This window comes from Oncorhynchus gorbuscha, linkage group LG17 (genome assembly GCF_021184085.1).
Source record: "Oncorhynchus gorbuscha isolate QuinsamMale2020 ecotype Even-year linkage group LG17, OgorEven_v1.0, whole genome shotgun sequence".
Taxonomy (NCBI): domain Eukaryota; kingdom Metazoa; phylum Chordata; class Actinopteri; order Salmoniformes; family Salmonidae; genus Oncorhynchus; species Oncorhynchus gorbuscha.
The window spans coordinates 51221003-51235253 of record NC_060189.1 but is presented as its reverse complement, the minus strand read 5'-3'; the positions used below and the strand labels follow the sequence as shown (position 1 = coordinate 51235253).

Sequence of the window (14251 nt, the reverse complement as noted above, 5' to 3'; positions counted from 1 at the left end):
TCCAAGGTCATTGATGACTGCCTTCAGCTCATCTACAATCTAGAGACTGGTGTGTCTGTGCTCTTGTAGAATACTGGTTGAGGGGTGGACATGATGTAGTTAATTATTCCTTGCCCACAAACATTTGAAAACCCATCAGATGATTGCAATACAGTCTGCTTTCTCTATGATTTGCTTAACCTTCACTTGAACTCTGCATCCAGCAAATTAGTAGATAAAGCATGTCTGGTTGGAGGGGTGTATGCTGGGCGAGGAACATTCAGAAATCTCGTCCAATACACATTGCCTGTGAGCAGTTGCGTACACAGCTCGAGCAAGACATTCATCAGCGTTTCTCTGACTACGTTCCTCCATAGAGTCAAACAAATGTCTGATTCCAGGAGGACCACGAGCTGTTGAAATCGTTAAGGTGTCTGATTCACCATTTTCACCTTGAATAGAAGTAGAGGAATTTTTGTCCAGCGGTTGCTTGTTGTGAGCGCTAAGGGAACTTTATGCACGTGGCCAGATGATTCTGCATCTTTGTTGCATTCTTCACATGATTTGGCACAGTAGTTGCAAATGTACACCGCTTTTCCTTCTACATTAGCTGCAGTGAAATGTCTCCACACATCAGATGGTGCTCGGCATTGTCCTTGAAAAGATTGGTAAAAAATTTGTACAAAAAAAAAATACAATTTAATGTACAGATAAATAGTTAAGCAGTTAGATTAAATAACTCCTTTGTATAAATGTTTTAAAATGAAACATGTATGGAAACAGGTGAATTAACACTCAGTTAGCAGTCTCAAGCAAGCTAAAACCCACATAGTAGAAAAAACTAACTAGCAGAAATTGTTAACAAGTTCAAAATTATTTAAACACTTTTCTGTAGGCTACTATTTACTAGATAACAAAAAGTCAAAATATATTCACCCCACCCAGTATTGTAATCAAAACATACCAAAAGGCATGTAGTCCTTGGCTCAGACAGTGTAGTAGTTGTGGGCTCAATAGCATCTCATTAGTATGCAAGATCTTGAGAATCAGCTGTACATGCAATTCAATTCCATTGAATTGGGGATAGTTTAACCAAAATATGCCACAAGACCTAGAATTGCCTTGTCTCTCCCACAAAAAAAGGTTCACTGTTAAAAGCTAACCTTTTTTGATGAATTTAAGCAAAATTCCACAAATTCCCAGGATTAACTTCCCATGGAAATTTACCGGAAAGTTTCCGACCCTTTGCAACCCTACCTCTGTTCACTCTTTCTGGAAGCTGAAAATGTCCTTCATTCTCACCAAACATGTCACCCATTGAGCATGTGTGGGATGCTCTGGATCAACGTGTACAACAGGGTGCTCTAGTTCCTGCCAATATCCAGCAACTTCACACAGCCATTGAAGAGTGGGACAACATTCTACTCGCCACAATCAATAACCTGATCAACTCTATTGCGAAGGAGTTGTGCCACGCTGCACGAGGGAAATGGTGGTCACACCGGATACTGACTGGTTTTCCTTTTTTTTAAGGTAACTGTGACACCAACAGATGCATATCTGTATTCCCAGTCATGTGAAATCCATAGATTAGGGCCTAATGCATTTATTTAATTTGACTGATTTCCTTATATGAACTGTAACTCAGTCAAATCTAAGAAAGTTTTGCATGTTGTTATATTTTTGTTCAGTGTAGTTGTCTAGAGTCAGACAATTCACCTGAGCAACAGTCAGTCAGACCATCACCTACCAATGATTAAAGGAAACGTAGAGCTACTGACTGGAATGCCTCCTCTGTTTTCATAGAGGGTGGAACGTGGCCATCAACAATGCCTGTCTCGCGTTCAGCCTAATATTTACTGTTATACATGTATCACTTGGTTACGGTATGTCACCACACTGTTTTCCATGTACAAATACAGTGAGATGCGAGGGGCCTGGCTTCCAAAATTAGGTAAATACTCTTCCCTGAACAATGAATTAGTGTAACGTAAAGTACTATGTCAAGTCCTCTGGGAATGTTTTCATAGCCTTGCTATTATACACTGCTCAAAAAAATAAAGGGAACACTAAAATAACATCCTAGATCGGAATGAATGAAATATTCTTATTAAATACTTTTTTCTTTACATAGTTGAATGTGCTGACAACAAAATCACACAAATTATCAATGGAAATCAAATTTATCAATCCATGGAGGTCTGGATTTGGAGTCACTCAAAATGAAAGTGGAAAACCACACTACAGGCTGATCCAACTTTGATGTAATGTCCTTAAAACAAGTCAAAATGAGGCTCAGTAGTGTGTGTGCCTGTATGACCTCCCTACAACGCTTGGGCATGCTCCTGATGAGGTGGCGGATGGTCTCCTGAGGGATCTCCTCCCAGACCTGGACTAAAGCATCCGCCAACTCTGTTGGTGGATAGAGCGAGACATGATGTCCCAGATGTGCTCAATTGGATTCAGGTCTGGGGAACGGGCGGGCCAGTCCATAGCATCAATGCCTTCCTCTTGCAGGAATTGCTGACACACTCCAGCCACATGAGGTCTAACATTGTCTTACATTAGGAGGAAACCAGGGCCAACCGCACCAGCATATGGTCTCACAAGGGGTCTGAGGATCTCATCTCGGTACCTAATGGCAGTCAGGCTACCTCTGGCGAGCACATGGAGGGCTGTGCGGCCCCCCAAAGAAATGCCACCACACATCATGACTGACCCACCACCAAACCGGTCATGCTGGAGGATGTTGCAGGCAGCAGAACGTTCTCCACGGCGTCTCGAGACTCTGTCACGTCTGTCACATGTGCTCAGTGTGAACCTGCTTTCATCTGTGAAGAGCACAGGGTGCCAGTGGCGAATTTGCCAATCTTGGTGTTCTCTGGCAAATGCCAAACGTCCTGCACGGTGTTGGGCTGTAAGCACAACCCCCACCTGTGGACGTCGGGCCCTCATACCACCCTCATGGAGTCTGTTTCTGACCGTTTGAGCAGACACATGCACATTTGTGGCCTGCTGGAGGTCATTTTGCAGGGCTCTAGCAGTGCTCCTCTTGCTCCTCCTTGCACAAAGGCGGAGGTAGCGGTCCTGCTGCTGGGTTGTTGCCCTCCTCCACGTCTCCTGATGTACTGGCCTGTCTCCTGGTAGCGCCTCCATGCTCTGGACACTACGCTGACAGACACAGCAAACCTTCTTGCCACAGCTCGCATTGATGTGTCATCCTGGATGAGCTGCACTACCTGAGCCACTTGTGTGGGTTGTAGACTCTGTGTCATGCTACCACTAGAGTGAAAGCACCTCCAGCATTCAAGTGACCAAAACATCAGCCAGGAAGCATAGGAACTGAGAAGTGCTCTGTGGTCACCACCTGCAGAACCACTCCTTTATTGGGGGTGTCTTGCTAATTGCCTATAATTTCCACCTGTTGTATATCCCATTTGCACAACAGCATGTGAAATTTATTGTAAATCAGTGTTGCTTCCTAAGTGGACAGTTTGATTTCACAGAAGTGCGATTGAGTTCCATTGTGTTGTTTAAGTGTTCCCTTTATTTTTTTGAGCAGTGTATATCTAGCCTATATGGAATGACCATATAAACCCCTTCAAACTCAACTTTGGACCTTGAAGCTAGTTCCACTGCTTCCCCCTCATTCCTCCCCTCGAATCAGGGACTGATTTCGACCTGGGACACCAGGTGTGTGCAATTAATTAGCAGGTAGAACAGAAAACCAGCAGGCTCCAGACCTCGGTAGTGTTAAAGGCACCGCATTGGCAATCCCACGTCTGCATTGGCCGTGCAGTATTTACGTTGATACAGCCTCTGCAGAGGTCGGGGCATAAATACTTATTGTGCTTCGATGAGCAGTACAGTTGAGTAAGAGCTGTTGTGAAGGAAGTTCTCAAGGAAGTGAGTTTGTATAAACAGGACCTTCCGCCAACCAATCATGTCAGTGCGGAGCCCTCCGCATTGTTTACACATTTGGGAGGCACACGGCAATGCGTACGGAACTCAATTCGGCCTCTGCAATAGTGTCACACCCTACATACGGAGCCAGAAATTGGCTTTAAGAGTTGAATACTCCTGATAGACATTCCAAATGAGGTTGCATTTGTAAAAATCCACAATAGCTCGTTGCTACACCAAATATACATGAACATAACTAATAAAGCCATTTATTGGTTGAACAGATTCAAGCTCAACGATGTCCCGTTCTGACTGGCCACCTCCCAACCAACAGCGTGGCTTTGATCAAAGGCAGGCAACTTCGGTTCGACCATTTGAGATACTGCATACTTGAGATGATTGTCTCTGCCCTAACAATGGGAGTCATCCACAAGGCAGGCGGTGTGCTTCCCGTGGACAGATTTGAACAGAAAACCCCCTTGCTTCACCTCCTCTTTTCACCAGATTCTTTTGAACCCAGAGAGAACCCAAGGCCATACAACAAACCGCAAAAGTGGTGGAGGGCCTAAGGGAACACTAAACATAATTTAATTGAAAACGCAGTATAAAATGTAATTTGTCTCACCTGAAATTTTACTTCCAATTAGGTGCAACCATAATAATTTGAATGTCACGGACAACACTTCAATAACGACGTTGACGACAAAAGTTTCATGTTTTACTGAAATTGATGGACAATGAACACATTAAGCAACACATGGGCTACAGTAAATCTTAACCACAATGTAAATTTATATATTGCCTGTATATGTACACACAGAGTACATAATACACCACATGATGTTTGGGGGTAATTCCGTTGCAATTCAGGAAGTACACGGAAATTCAAATTCTCTTCAATGTTTTTCAATTAGCAAAAATTTGATTTGGAATTGTGTACTTTCTGAATTGACCGGAATTTAAATGGAATTGACCCCAACCTTGATGCTTACACACACACACACACACACACACACACACACACATAGATATTTACCGTACTTGATTCATGGTTCAAATGGGAAAATGCATAGATTGAAATAGTCACAATAAATGCCACAAGCCGGCTCTAAATGGGTTTCCAACACACTTAATAAACAGAGTTTGGTCCTTAAAAGAATAGAAACAAAAAATAAATGCGTATATACTTATTTTGTTCTTTAATGATGGAAAGGAGATGGAAGAGAGGAATAATATCAATCCATGAACGACAACATCAGGTGGGTGGGGGGGGGTGATACATTGCCCTATGAAAGGTTGGTTGCAATCTGGGTCCAGAGAGGGTTATGGTAGAGATACAGCCGTCTCAATTCACCCCCTTTCCCCTCGGCCCCTCAACGTTAACAGATCTCTGGTGAAAAGCGACATGGTGGATCGTGGAAGCTCCACCAAGACACTGCTTTTACGCATCCAGAGCCTTCAGATCTGCAAACGCTGAATGAATGGTTAGTGCGAAGGGGAGTGGTAGGGACTGAATTGAGACATCTAATAGAGCGAAGGGGGGGGGGTTAGCGGACCAGAGGGGCCTGCTTGAGGGAGATGAGGACAGAGCGCATGCGGGACACGTCTTTTGCCTGCTTGCTGGACTTTGGGTTGAAGTCGCAGAGGCGCGCCACGCGCTCCCACTCGGTGCCTGGGTTGTTCTCGTCCATGTCCGACAGCATGGCCTCCTCGGCCGCTCTGCAAGGCAACACGGGAGGGGGACAGCGCTTTAGAGAGGGAGGGAGCAGGCCTGGGCCCCAGAGATCAGCAGAGTTTTACAGAGGGCCTTACTGCTGTTCACTTAAACACCTCCTCCTCGTCCTCCTCCGCAACACCACAGGGACAGACATGGGGAATCCCCATAGAAATACATGCCGAATGGATCTAAACTACCTGCATGACACAAATCAATTTGGTAGTTGACAATAACGTAAAAATAAAAAGATTAAATATGAAAATGGTGCCATTTTAGCATGGATTTTCCAGCGTTTTAGTCAAACAGTTTTAGTGAGGTCTGAATCTAAAAACCTTTGCTTGAGGAGGAAGTGTCGAGTGGACAGCAGTGGAAACCCAACTACATTACAGTACATCCCCAAAAAATAAACATTCTCCGGGTGGCCACATCAAGAACAGATGAAGAGAACTGGGTTGGATAAGATCATACAGCATGCCCCCTATAACCCCAGTCATACAGCTAGCTAGTTACCTGTTTTTCCCTGTCAGTCTAATCAAGGGGTTTTGGGAAAAAACAAGCACAGGTTGTTTTTTGGAACGGTTAAAACGTGGTTTGGTTGGTTAAAAATGCAGTTCGTCACAGAACTGAGGGGGCGGGGGGGGTAACTTGCCTTTTGGTTACGTTCAAATATTCTCTCAAGATCCAAGTATAGCATTAGGAATAGGTTTTGTTTTATATCCTCTATACTTGTGCTTGATAAGTGCGCTTAGTGGCAAGTTGGTTTTCTTTTTAACAACCAAAACCTGGATACCGGAGACTTTGCCATGCATTTAGCTGCGGTTGGAAAGCAGGCCATTTGAAATGCAGCAAACACTTGATATAATAACCATAAGAGACTTGATTGACATGTCACAATCTTCACACCGATACCGAACCCAAAAGGGCACCTAATTCCACTAGAAGGCTTATCATACATAACTGAAATTAAGTAAATAAAAAATGATAGTGCCACAATCACAATAAGACATTTTGAAATGCAAGCCAGGGGGAATACCAAAACCCACCCACCCACACAAACCCTCAAACCCACCCACCCACCCAAGATAGGACACTTCCACTGCCAAAGAGTTAAGAAAATTGAAAGACCCCCTCTATAAACTAGAACACAATACACAGAGCAAAATGGGGATGAGAAGCCAATGGAAATTCACTGTCACAACGAGACTACAGGTACGAACAGGACTAGTGGACCAAACGTATCACAGAAGGGACACCCAGCTTCTAAAATCATTTCAATTGGCAGTGGATTTTGTATTCATCTACAGCAGGGCTCTCCAATCCTGTTCCTGGATAACTACCCTCCTGTAGCTTTCCAACTCCAGTTGGAACTAACCCGATTCAGCTTATCGACCAGTTCATGATCTTTTTTTTTTAAAAGGTTGAGCGAAAATCTACAGGAACAGGGTTGGAGAGCCTCGACTACAGTCTAGTCTAATTGTGCACCACTATTGAATATTGTCTTGCCATTTTTCTAGGCTAATATACACTTCTCCCTACTAGGATATTGTCTTTTTGTTTTTTTTACTTAACTGGTCTAGGCGGTAGCAAGGATGGTTAATGTGTGTGCTTAAAGGTGCATAGGAAAAGAAACAAGGAGAAACAGATCACAAGTCAGATATATAGAAATGAAAAGTAAATGAGCTTTATGCAGATGACAAAAGCCAGCATGCATTTTCCCAGAGAGAAAAAAAGTCATTTCAGGGGGGGGGGCAGATTCTTTTTCTTTTTCTGTGCACTAAGTGTGCTTAGCTTGCAGCCTTCATCTGCTGTGCCATTGAGTTGGTTGGGTGAGGCAAAAATACGTGCCCCCTTGGTCTCAGCCGTGAGTCTTTGTTTTGGCAGAGACAAGGACGTTTGGTTATATGGGAACCTTTGCTCTTTAGCGATCGAATGAATTCAATGGCAGATAGATACAAGGGCTGCAAGACTAAGAGTGCGAGTTGGGCAACAAGACTAGCATGTCATTCTATGGTAGACAGTGGGATGCTAGTAGCTATTAACAGATTCTAAGCAGATCATATTCGCATATGTTTGAAGCAACGGTGTATCCAATGAGCTTTCAGTTTAGAAATACAGACGTACTAGCGACATCAACGCAACAGTTGACCGTCTACATGCAGGGCTCTGCGACAGTATCCGGCTACTGAAATTAGACTTCAACTGTTGGATTTTGTCATAAGACGCCTCGTACGAGCCTTGGATTGTGCCAGAACAGCTCATCGGAACAGGAGCCCATCTCCTGTCGCGTGAGGCAGCTGTACAAGTACACCACCCTGGACAGGACGCTAGTCTATTGCAGCCCCCCTCCAAATATACATCTTTTAACGCAGAGTCTTAGTTTGACCGTATTTGGTATGACTCGGCCAGGGATCGAACTCCCAACCTTCCAATCTCAGGGCGGACACTCCAACCACATGGCCACCAAGTTGGCGTATTCATTCTTAAAAATTGTAATGACTCTCTCCAAAGGAGGGATTCAGAATGTCCGTTCAACATTATGTCAACCAACAGACAATCTAGTACAGTACAATAGCTATTGCATAAATAACTCCTGTAAAAATATCAAATAAACACCCATCTCCGCAGTTATTTGTGCGAGGGGGGTGGTTATTCTAGAAGACACTGAAACAGCAGAGATAATGTTGGGATAATGTTGGAAAGAAACGTCTCTCCAACAACATGGTTGCCTTTGCACAGCTTTATTGAACCCGAAAGGCTGCAGGTTACCAGGTATAAATCAGATATAAATAAATAGCCTTTCCTAATGGCAGATCTCTTAACTAGTATTTAACAGACTAAAGTTAACCTTCAGATAATATGCCTGCATATTATATGAAGGTACTACTATATTGATAGGACTGTTAAGAGATGGAGACACAGTTGCTTGAAACAAAACTACAGTCTTAACTCTACTACAGACATTAGCCACACGGTATCGACACGCAGCTGAGGTAGCCGAGGTAGTAGCTATACAGTTCCATCAATACATTTAAAGTAGTGCGTCGCCAAGTAACACACCTAACCAATGTTTTTCTACATAGCGTCAATTCCTATAACTAGTTGTCCATGTGCACATATGAATAATACAAGTATAGATGATTTAAAAAGGGACCTAAGAATACAAAAACATTTGCAAATGGCGCGATGAGATGGCGTGATGAGATGAAGGGACATATAGATGGATCATGGACGATGTAATTAAACAAGACCAAAGTAAAAGAAATGGCCACTCGATTTACTACACTACAGTTATGGCAACATAATTCATACGGAAACTGAGCATTAAGCATTAAGGCTGATGCAATGACATTCAACAAACAAACATTCACTGCATTAAAATTTTAAATTTTAAAATAAAATAAAAAAGAGACACCTGGTGGGTTTAAATGTCGCAAAAACAGTCACGCACGCTCAAGATACAGTCTACTTCTTTGAAAAATAACGTTTAAAAAAAAAATGAAGGGGGAAAGCCAAACGTAAAAATCAGCGTTTAAAATGGAAGATGCGGCGTGCGATTGACGCGAGTGACGTCACGCGGGGAGAAAAAAAGAAAGAAACAAATGTTAGTTTAGCAACATACACATAACCAATCAGGTCAGAGAAGGGCTGTTTGTAGAAATCCTCATCCAGAACCCTGGGAGACACAGGGGATGTCCCAGAGGAAAGCAGCAAGCAGGAGAGAAGAGAGAGAGCGGTAAAAAGGAGGAGAGCAAAAACGACAGAACAAACTCAGTCCAGAGCTCCCCCCTCGTACAGTAATCTGCGTCCAAAATGGCACCATATTCCCTACCTAGCAGCACTACTTTTAACCAGAGACCTATGAGACTACATAGGGAATAGGGTGCCATTTCGGATGCACCTATATACAAAAGAGACTACAAACAACATAACAGAGGCAGGTTAGAGGTAGCTAGACATGAGACAAGAGACTGGAACATTGGCTGATACATTATTCAGAGCAGAGGGAGGGAGTTGATATTATAATTCCTGACCTCAACTAGATATTTCTGAATCTGCCGTGCTCAAAGGGCTTGTGGTTCAAGGGTCAACTCTGGGGTCTCGTCATTTAGCAACAGCCGTTTCACCTCTTAGCAACACCATGCATGACTTGGATTGCCGCTCCAGGTCATTATCAGAAATAAAGTTACCCTGAGAATTAATATACATGATCATTTTTCATTCCGGAACATACTACACTGATCTTTTTCACTGGTCTACCAGAGACTGCACACAGCTGGCCTACGTCTTTTCATGTAGGCCTATATAAACATTAAAACACATAAGAGGTCGTAGAGAACATAGAGGGACCAATAGAAACAATTGCTGCATAATAACTAAACTATTCTGCAAGGAGATTTCTGCAGAGTGTCATTTACACTCAATGGACAGGGTTTCCTTTCGACGGCTCCTGTAGAGAAAAGTGAGTCAGTGGACAAAAGGTTTCCTTGGAGTCCAGTGGGTTTTTAGTCCTCCTGGCTCAACCCGGGCCGTTTCTACATAGAAATAGAATGACTGGACTCTTTCTATGCATTTTTACCTGTTATTCACTTTAGTCTTCTCCAGCTGCTCGTCCTGTCTATTGTGCCACTCCTCCAGCTCTACCTTGGCCTTGTCCTTCCACTCAGACTCCTGCTTACGAGAGTTAGCGTCTGGGGAAGGGGAAATTAGGAAGAAGAGGTCTTATGATTCACACAGTACATGCAATTCTCTTGAAAAATTACATCACAAAAAAAAAGACTTCTAAAAACCAGGGGCGATTTCAACATCAGCAAAAATGTGCTCAGTGTTTTTCTTGCACTGCAAGTCAGGGCCATACGTTTTTCAAAGATTGTGGTGTTAGAATTGGGCACTCGGCGCTTTGGATTCAACTGTAAATAGTCACATTGGTTCCTTCTATTCTATTGTTACGCTGCTATGGCCCTCTAGCCAGGATATACCAGGGGCCTCTCCTTACCTAGGACCTCCAGCCTCTCTCGCTGCTCCTCCCTCCATTTACGCAGGCTCTCTGGCTCAGCCTGCAGCCGGTCGGCACTGGAGATGGCGGAGTATGCATCAGACGGGCCATTGCTCTCCTAACAAACACATGGGTGGTGTTCAACAGGGCACACTGTAGCAACGTTAAAACGTGTCTCATTGGACAAGTAGATAGCAACTCCCCCCTTTTCTCACTCTGTTCCAGAGCATTTTCTTCCGTTTTGTGCCTACTGAACACAACCACGGTCAATAATATGACACAACCATGGCATTTAGTATTGGTTAAAACAAAACATGCACGGTTAAGTATTCTGTTTTCCTTGAGTCGATATATATTCACAATATCTGCTGTAAGACAAAATGGGAAAACACAAGATATTACCTCATTAAGGTCTCCATTGACAGCACCGTCCACTGCATCTGCAAATAAAATTAACCAATGATCACGAACAAAGCCATATCAAAGACAACGAAATGGGCTACATCATCAATTCACATCACTGAGTGGGTGTGTATCGGACCTCACTACACGTCTTACTCTAAGACGGATAGGATCAAATTCAGATTATGGATTTGTAGTTGTAAGCTTGCAAAAATACTACACGTTGGTTTGTTCTAGTCGGGTGGGTATAGTTCGTGGAATGTTCCAACATGAATCGGTTCCAAAAATGTTGTAAATAACAAGGGTGCCAACAAACACATACAAAGTTGTATAGCGGCAGAATAAGATTACCAGGTAAGGAGTGGGCTATTTCATTAAATTGACTCACCACGTTAATTCCGAAATATATTTGTCCTCACTCTGGTAACCTATGGACAAACATTAAGAATAAGCTACGTGGTAAGTTGGTGCCTATTCGGCAGCTGGTTAGCTAGGTGAATTGTTCATACTACTTTGTATGCGTTGTTTGTTGGTAGCCTTGTATTTTACAAAGTGTTTGGAACAGATTCCTGTTGGAACGTTCCACAAATTATACCCACCTGTTCTAGTCTAGTGCCCTAGTACATAAATGCTTGGTTTGGCAATATCTTTACGATGAACGATTCATTCATTGGAACTAGCTAGCTAGCTACAATTGAAGTCAGAAGTTTACATACACCTTAGCCAAATACATGTCAACTCAGTTTCACAATTCCTGACATTTAATCCTAGTAAAAATTCCCTGTTTTAGGTCAGTTAGGATCACACGTTATTTTAAGTAATTTGAAATGTCTGAATAATAAGAGAGAATTATTTATTTCAGCTTTTATTTCTTTCATCACATTCCCAGTGGGCTAGAAGTTTACATACACTCAATTAGTATTTGGTATCATTGCCTTTAAATTGTTTAACTTGGATCAAACATTTTGGGTAGCCTTCCACAAGCTTCCCACAATAAGTTGGGTGAATTATGGCCCATTCCTCCTAACAGAGCTGGTGTAACTGAGTCAGGTTTGTAGGCCTCCTTGCTCACACACACTTTTCAGTTCAGTCCACAAATGTTCTATAGGATTGAGGTCAGGGCTTTGTGATGGCCACTCCAATACCTTGACTTTTTTGTCCCTAAGCCATTTTGCCACAACTTTGGAAGTATGCATGGGGTCATTGTCCATTTGGAAGACCCATTTGCGACAAAGCTTTAACTTCGCAAATGATGTCTTGAGACGTTGCTTCAATATATCCACATAATTTTCCTCTATTTTGGGAAGTGCACCAGTCCCTCCTGCAGCAAAGCACCCCCACAACATGATGCTGCCAACCCCGTGCTTCACGGTTGTGATGGTGTTCTTCAGCTTGCAAGCCTCCCCTTTTTCCTCCAAACATAACGATGGTCATTATGACCAAACAGTTCTAGCCCCCCCCCCAAAGAGTTTCATAACATGAACTTGCTTCTGGCCAATGTAGCTAACTAATCGGTCAAGAATCTAACTTCCTGAAGACGACAGTTTTGTATGAAAGTCCAATGGTCATTGGGCCATATCAAATTGCAGTAATGAAGTGGCCAGTAATGTTGTTGTGCAGTGGGATCATTGGGAACACACCAATGACAGGAAACAGGCGCAATGGTAGCCAGGAAATAGACGCAATAACTAGCTAACCGGTCATTCAAATACACTATATTTTCTGTTAGTTTATTCAGGACACTTCACAAGCATCAAGATATCAATAAGTAAAGTTACGTTATTAACTAGAATATACACATGTAGAGACTAACTAGCGCCGTTAGCGAAACTAGCGTCACCTTGCGCATTACGAGCTAGTTTCCCGAACATTTTAAATAGATGGTCTGAAATATTGGATCCAGCCAGCTAAAATGACGTTACATGTTTTTCGCGTAATCTCTTTCCTTTAAGTCTCCCGCAGACAGTCGATGTAGCTTGCTAATGTAGCTCGTTTGCTGGCTAGCTAGCTAATTAAGATGGCTAGCCAACTGTGTACACACTAGCTGGCTAGCCCATAGCTAATCAGTTATAGACAATTTGCTAGGCTTTGACCCAGCCAAATAATACGAACGAGCTAGCTACTGTAACTTGCTAAATTAAGAGTTTTTAGAACACAGTTACCGTTTGCGTCGCCTATCAGATTGTTGTCTAGCGACGTTGGAACCTCTCCGCTGTCCAGGATGCTGAATCCTTCGTCGTTCTCAATCCCCGCGATCTCGCTTTCTTGCTGGGCCAAGAATGCGGCAGCGGGGTCTTCGTCCGTCCCATTGCCGGCCGCAGCCTGTGGTGCGCTGAGCATGTCAAATTCGTCCATATCTAGCTATTTGATGGTGGTGGCTAGCTATTGATAACGTTACCGTATCTAATGGGGGAGTAAGAGCAGTGGATCAGCTCGAGAGATAAGGGAGGAGACAATGAAAATGCGGAAACTCTGGCAGGGCCAGTCAGAAACGAGGAATTTTTATTGACTGTGCTGTGCACCAACCACACAAGGAATATGATTGCACCTGATATGTAAGGGTCCCATGATCTAGCGTGCGTTGGGTTAGGCAATCTTGCATCTCAGGGTTGTCAAATAATTTTGAATTAGAATATTAGTAATTTCATGAATAGAATCTATATGCAGGGTACAGCAAGTGTGCATAATATAAAAATATGCAATATAAAAATATGTAAAGCAAAGATTGGTTCAAAGAAAAACAATCTTATTTTATATATCTTTAAAGGGCAAATGGGGAGATGACACGTGATATATACTGTCAAACAGCTTTGCTAGCCTGTGATCATAATATTCAACTCTCCTGATGTTAATTTAATATGTATAATCAATGGGTTATGGGATGTATCTGATATCTATAACCAATTTGACACACTTCTCTTTTCACTCAAGTGGTCTATTTGATAATTGGTGCCTATTATGCATCACATCTGGCTGTGATTGGGAGTCCCATAGTGCGGTGCACAATTGGCCCAGCGTTGGCCATCATTGTAAATAAGAATTTGTTCTTAACTGACTTGCCTAGTTAAATAAAGGTTACATTTGAATTATTATTAACAATGAAGGAGTCATTTCTAGCCTGAGTGACAGTCTGTTTGCGCTATAATGCCAACTCTGTTTGGCTTGACAAAGATAGCAATGGAGTTGGCAGATCTGGGACCAGACTATAAAGCAGCTACTGACAAGAAACCCATAGAAATAACCCACTTCTAGTTGGG

The 14251-nt window shown here is 42.8% G+C and overlaps 1 protein-coding gene across 3 annotated transcripts; it reads right to left on the bottom strand.

Moving 5' to 3' along the window:
* Positions 1-4587: 4587 nt before the first annotated feature.
* Positions 4588-13456, bottom strand: LOC124001820 (clathrin light chain A-like). Of its 3 annotated transcripts, XM_046308915.1 has the most exons (7): positions 13157-13456; positions 10995-11032; positions 10593-10710; positions 10176-10287; positions 9219-9272; positions 7169-7204; positions 4588-5601 (listed from the first exon to the last, which is right to left on the bottom strand). In XM_046308915.1, the coding sequence occupies exons 1-7, from the start codon at positions 13347-13349 to the stop codon at positions 5430-5432; spliced, it is 723 nt and encodes a 240-aa protein (XP_046164871.1). In that variant the 5' UTR covers positions 13350-13456; the 3' UTR covers positions 4588-5429. The 3 variants fall into 3 exon arrangements, with proteins under 3 accessions (XP_046164871.1, XP_046164872.1, XP_046164873.1); XM_046308916.1 differs by lacking the exon at positions 7169-7204 and having other exon boundaries at positions 13157-13455; XM_046308917.1 differs by lacking the exons at positions 7169-7204; positions 9219-9272 and having other exon boundaries at positions 13157-13451.
* Positions 13457-14251: the final 795 nt, after the last annotated feature.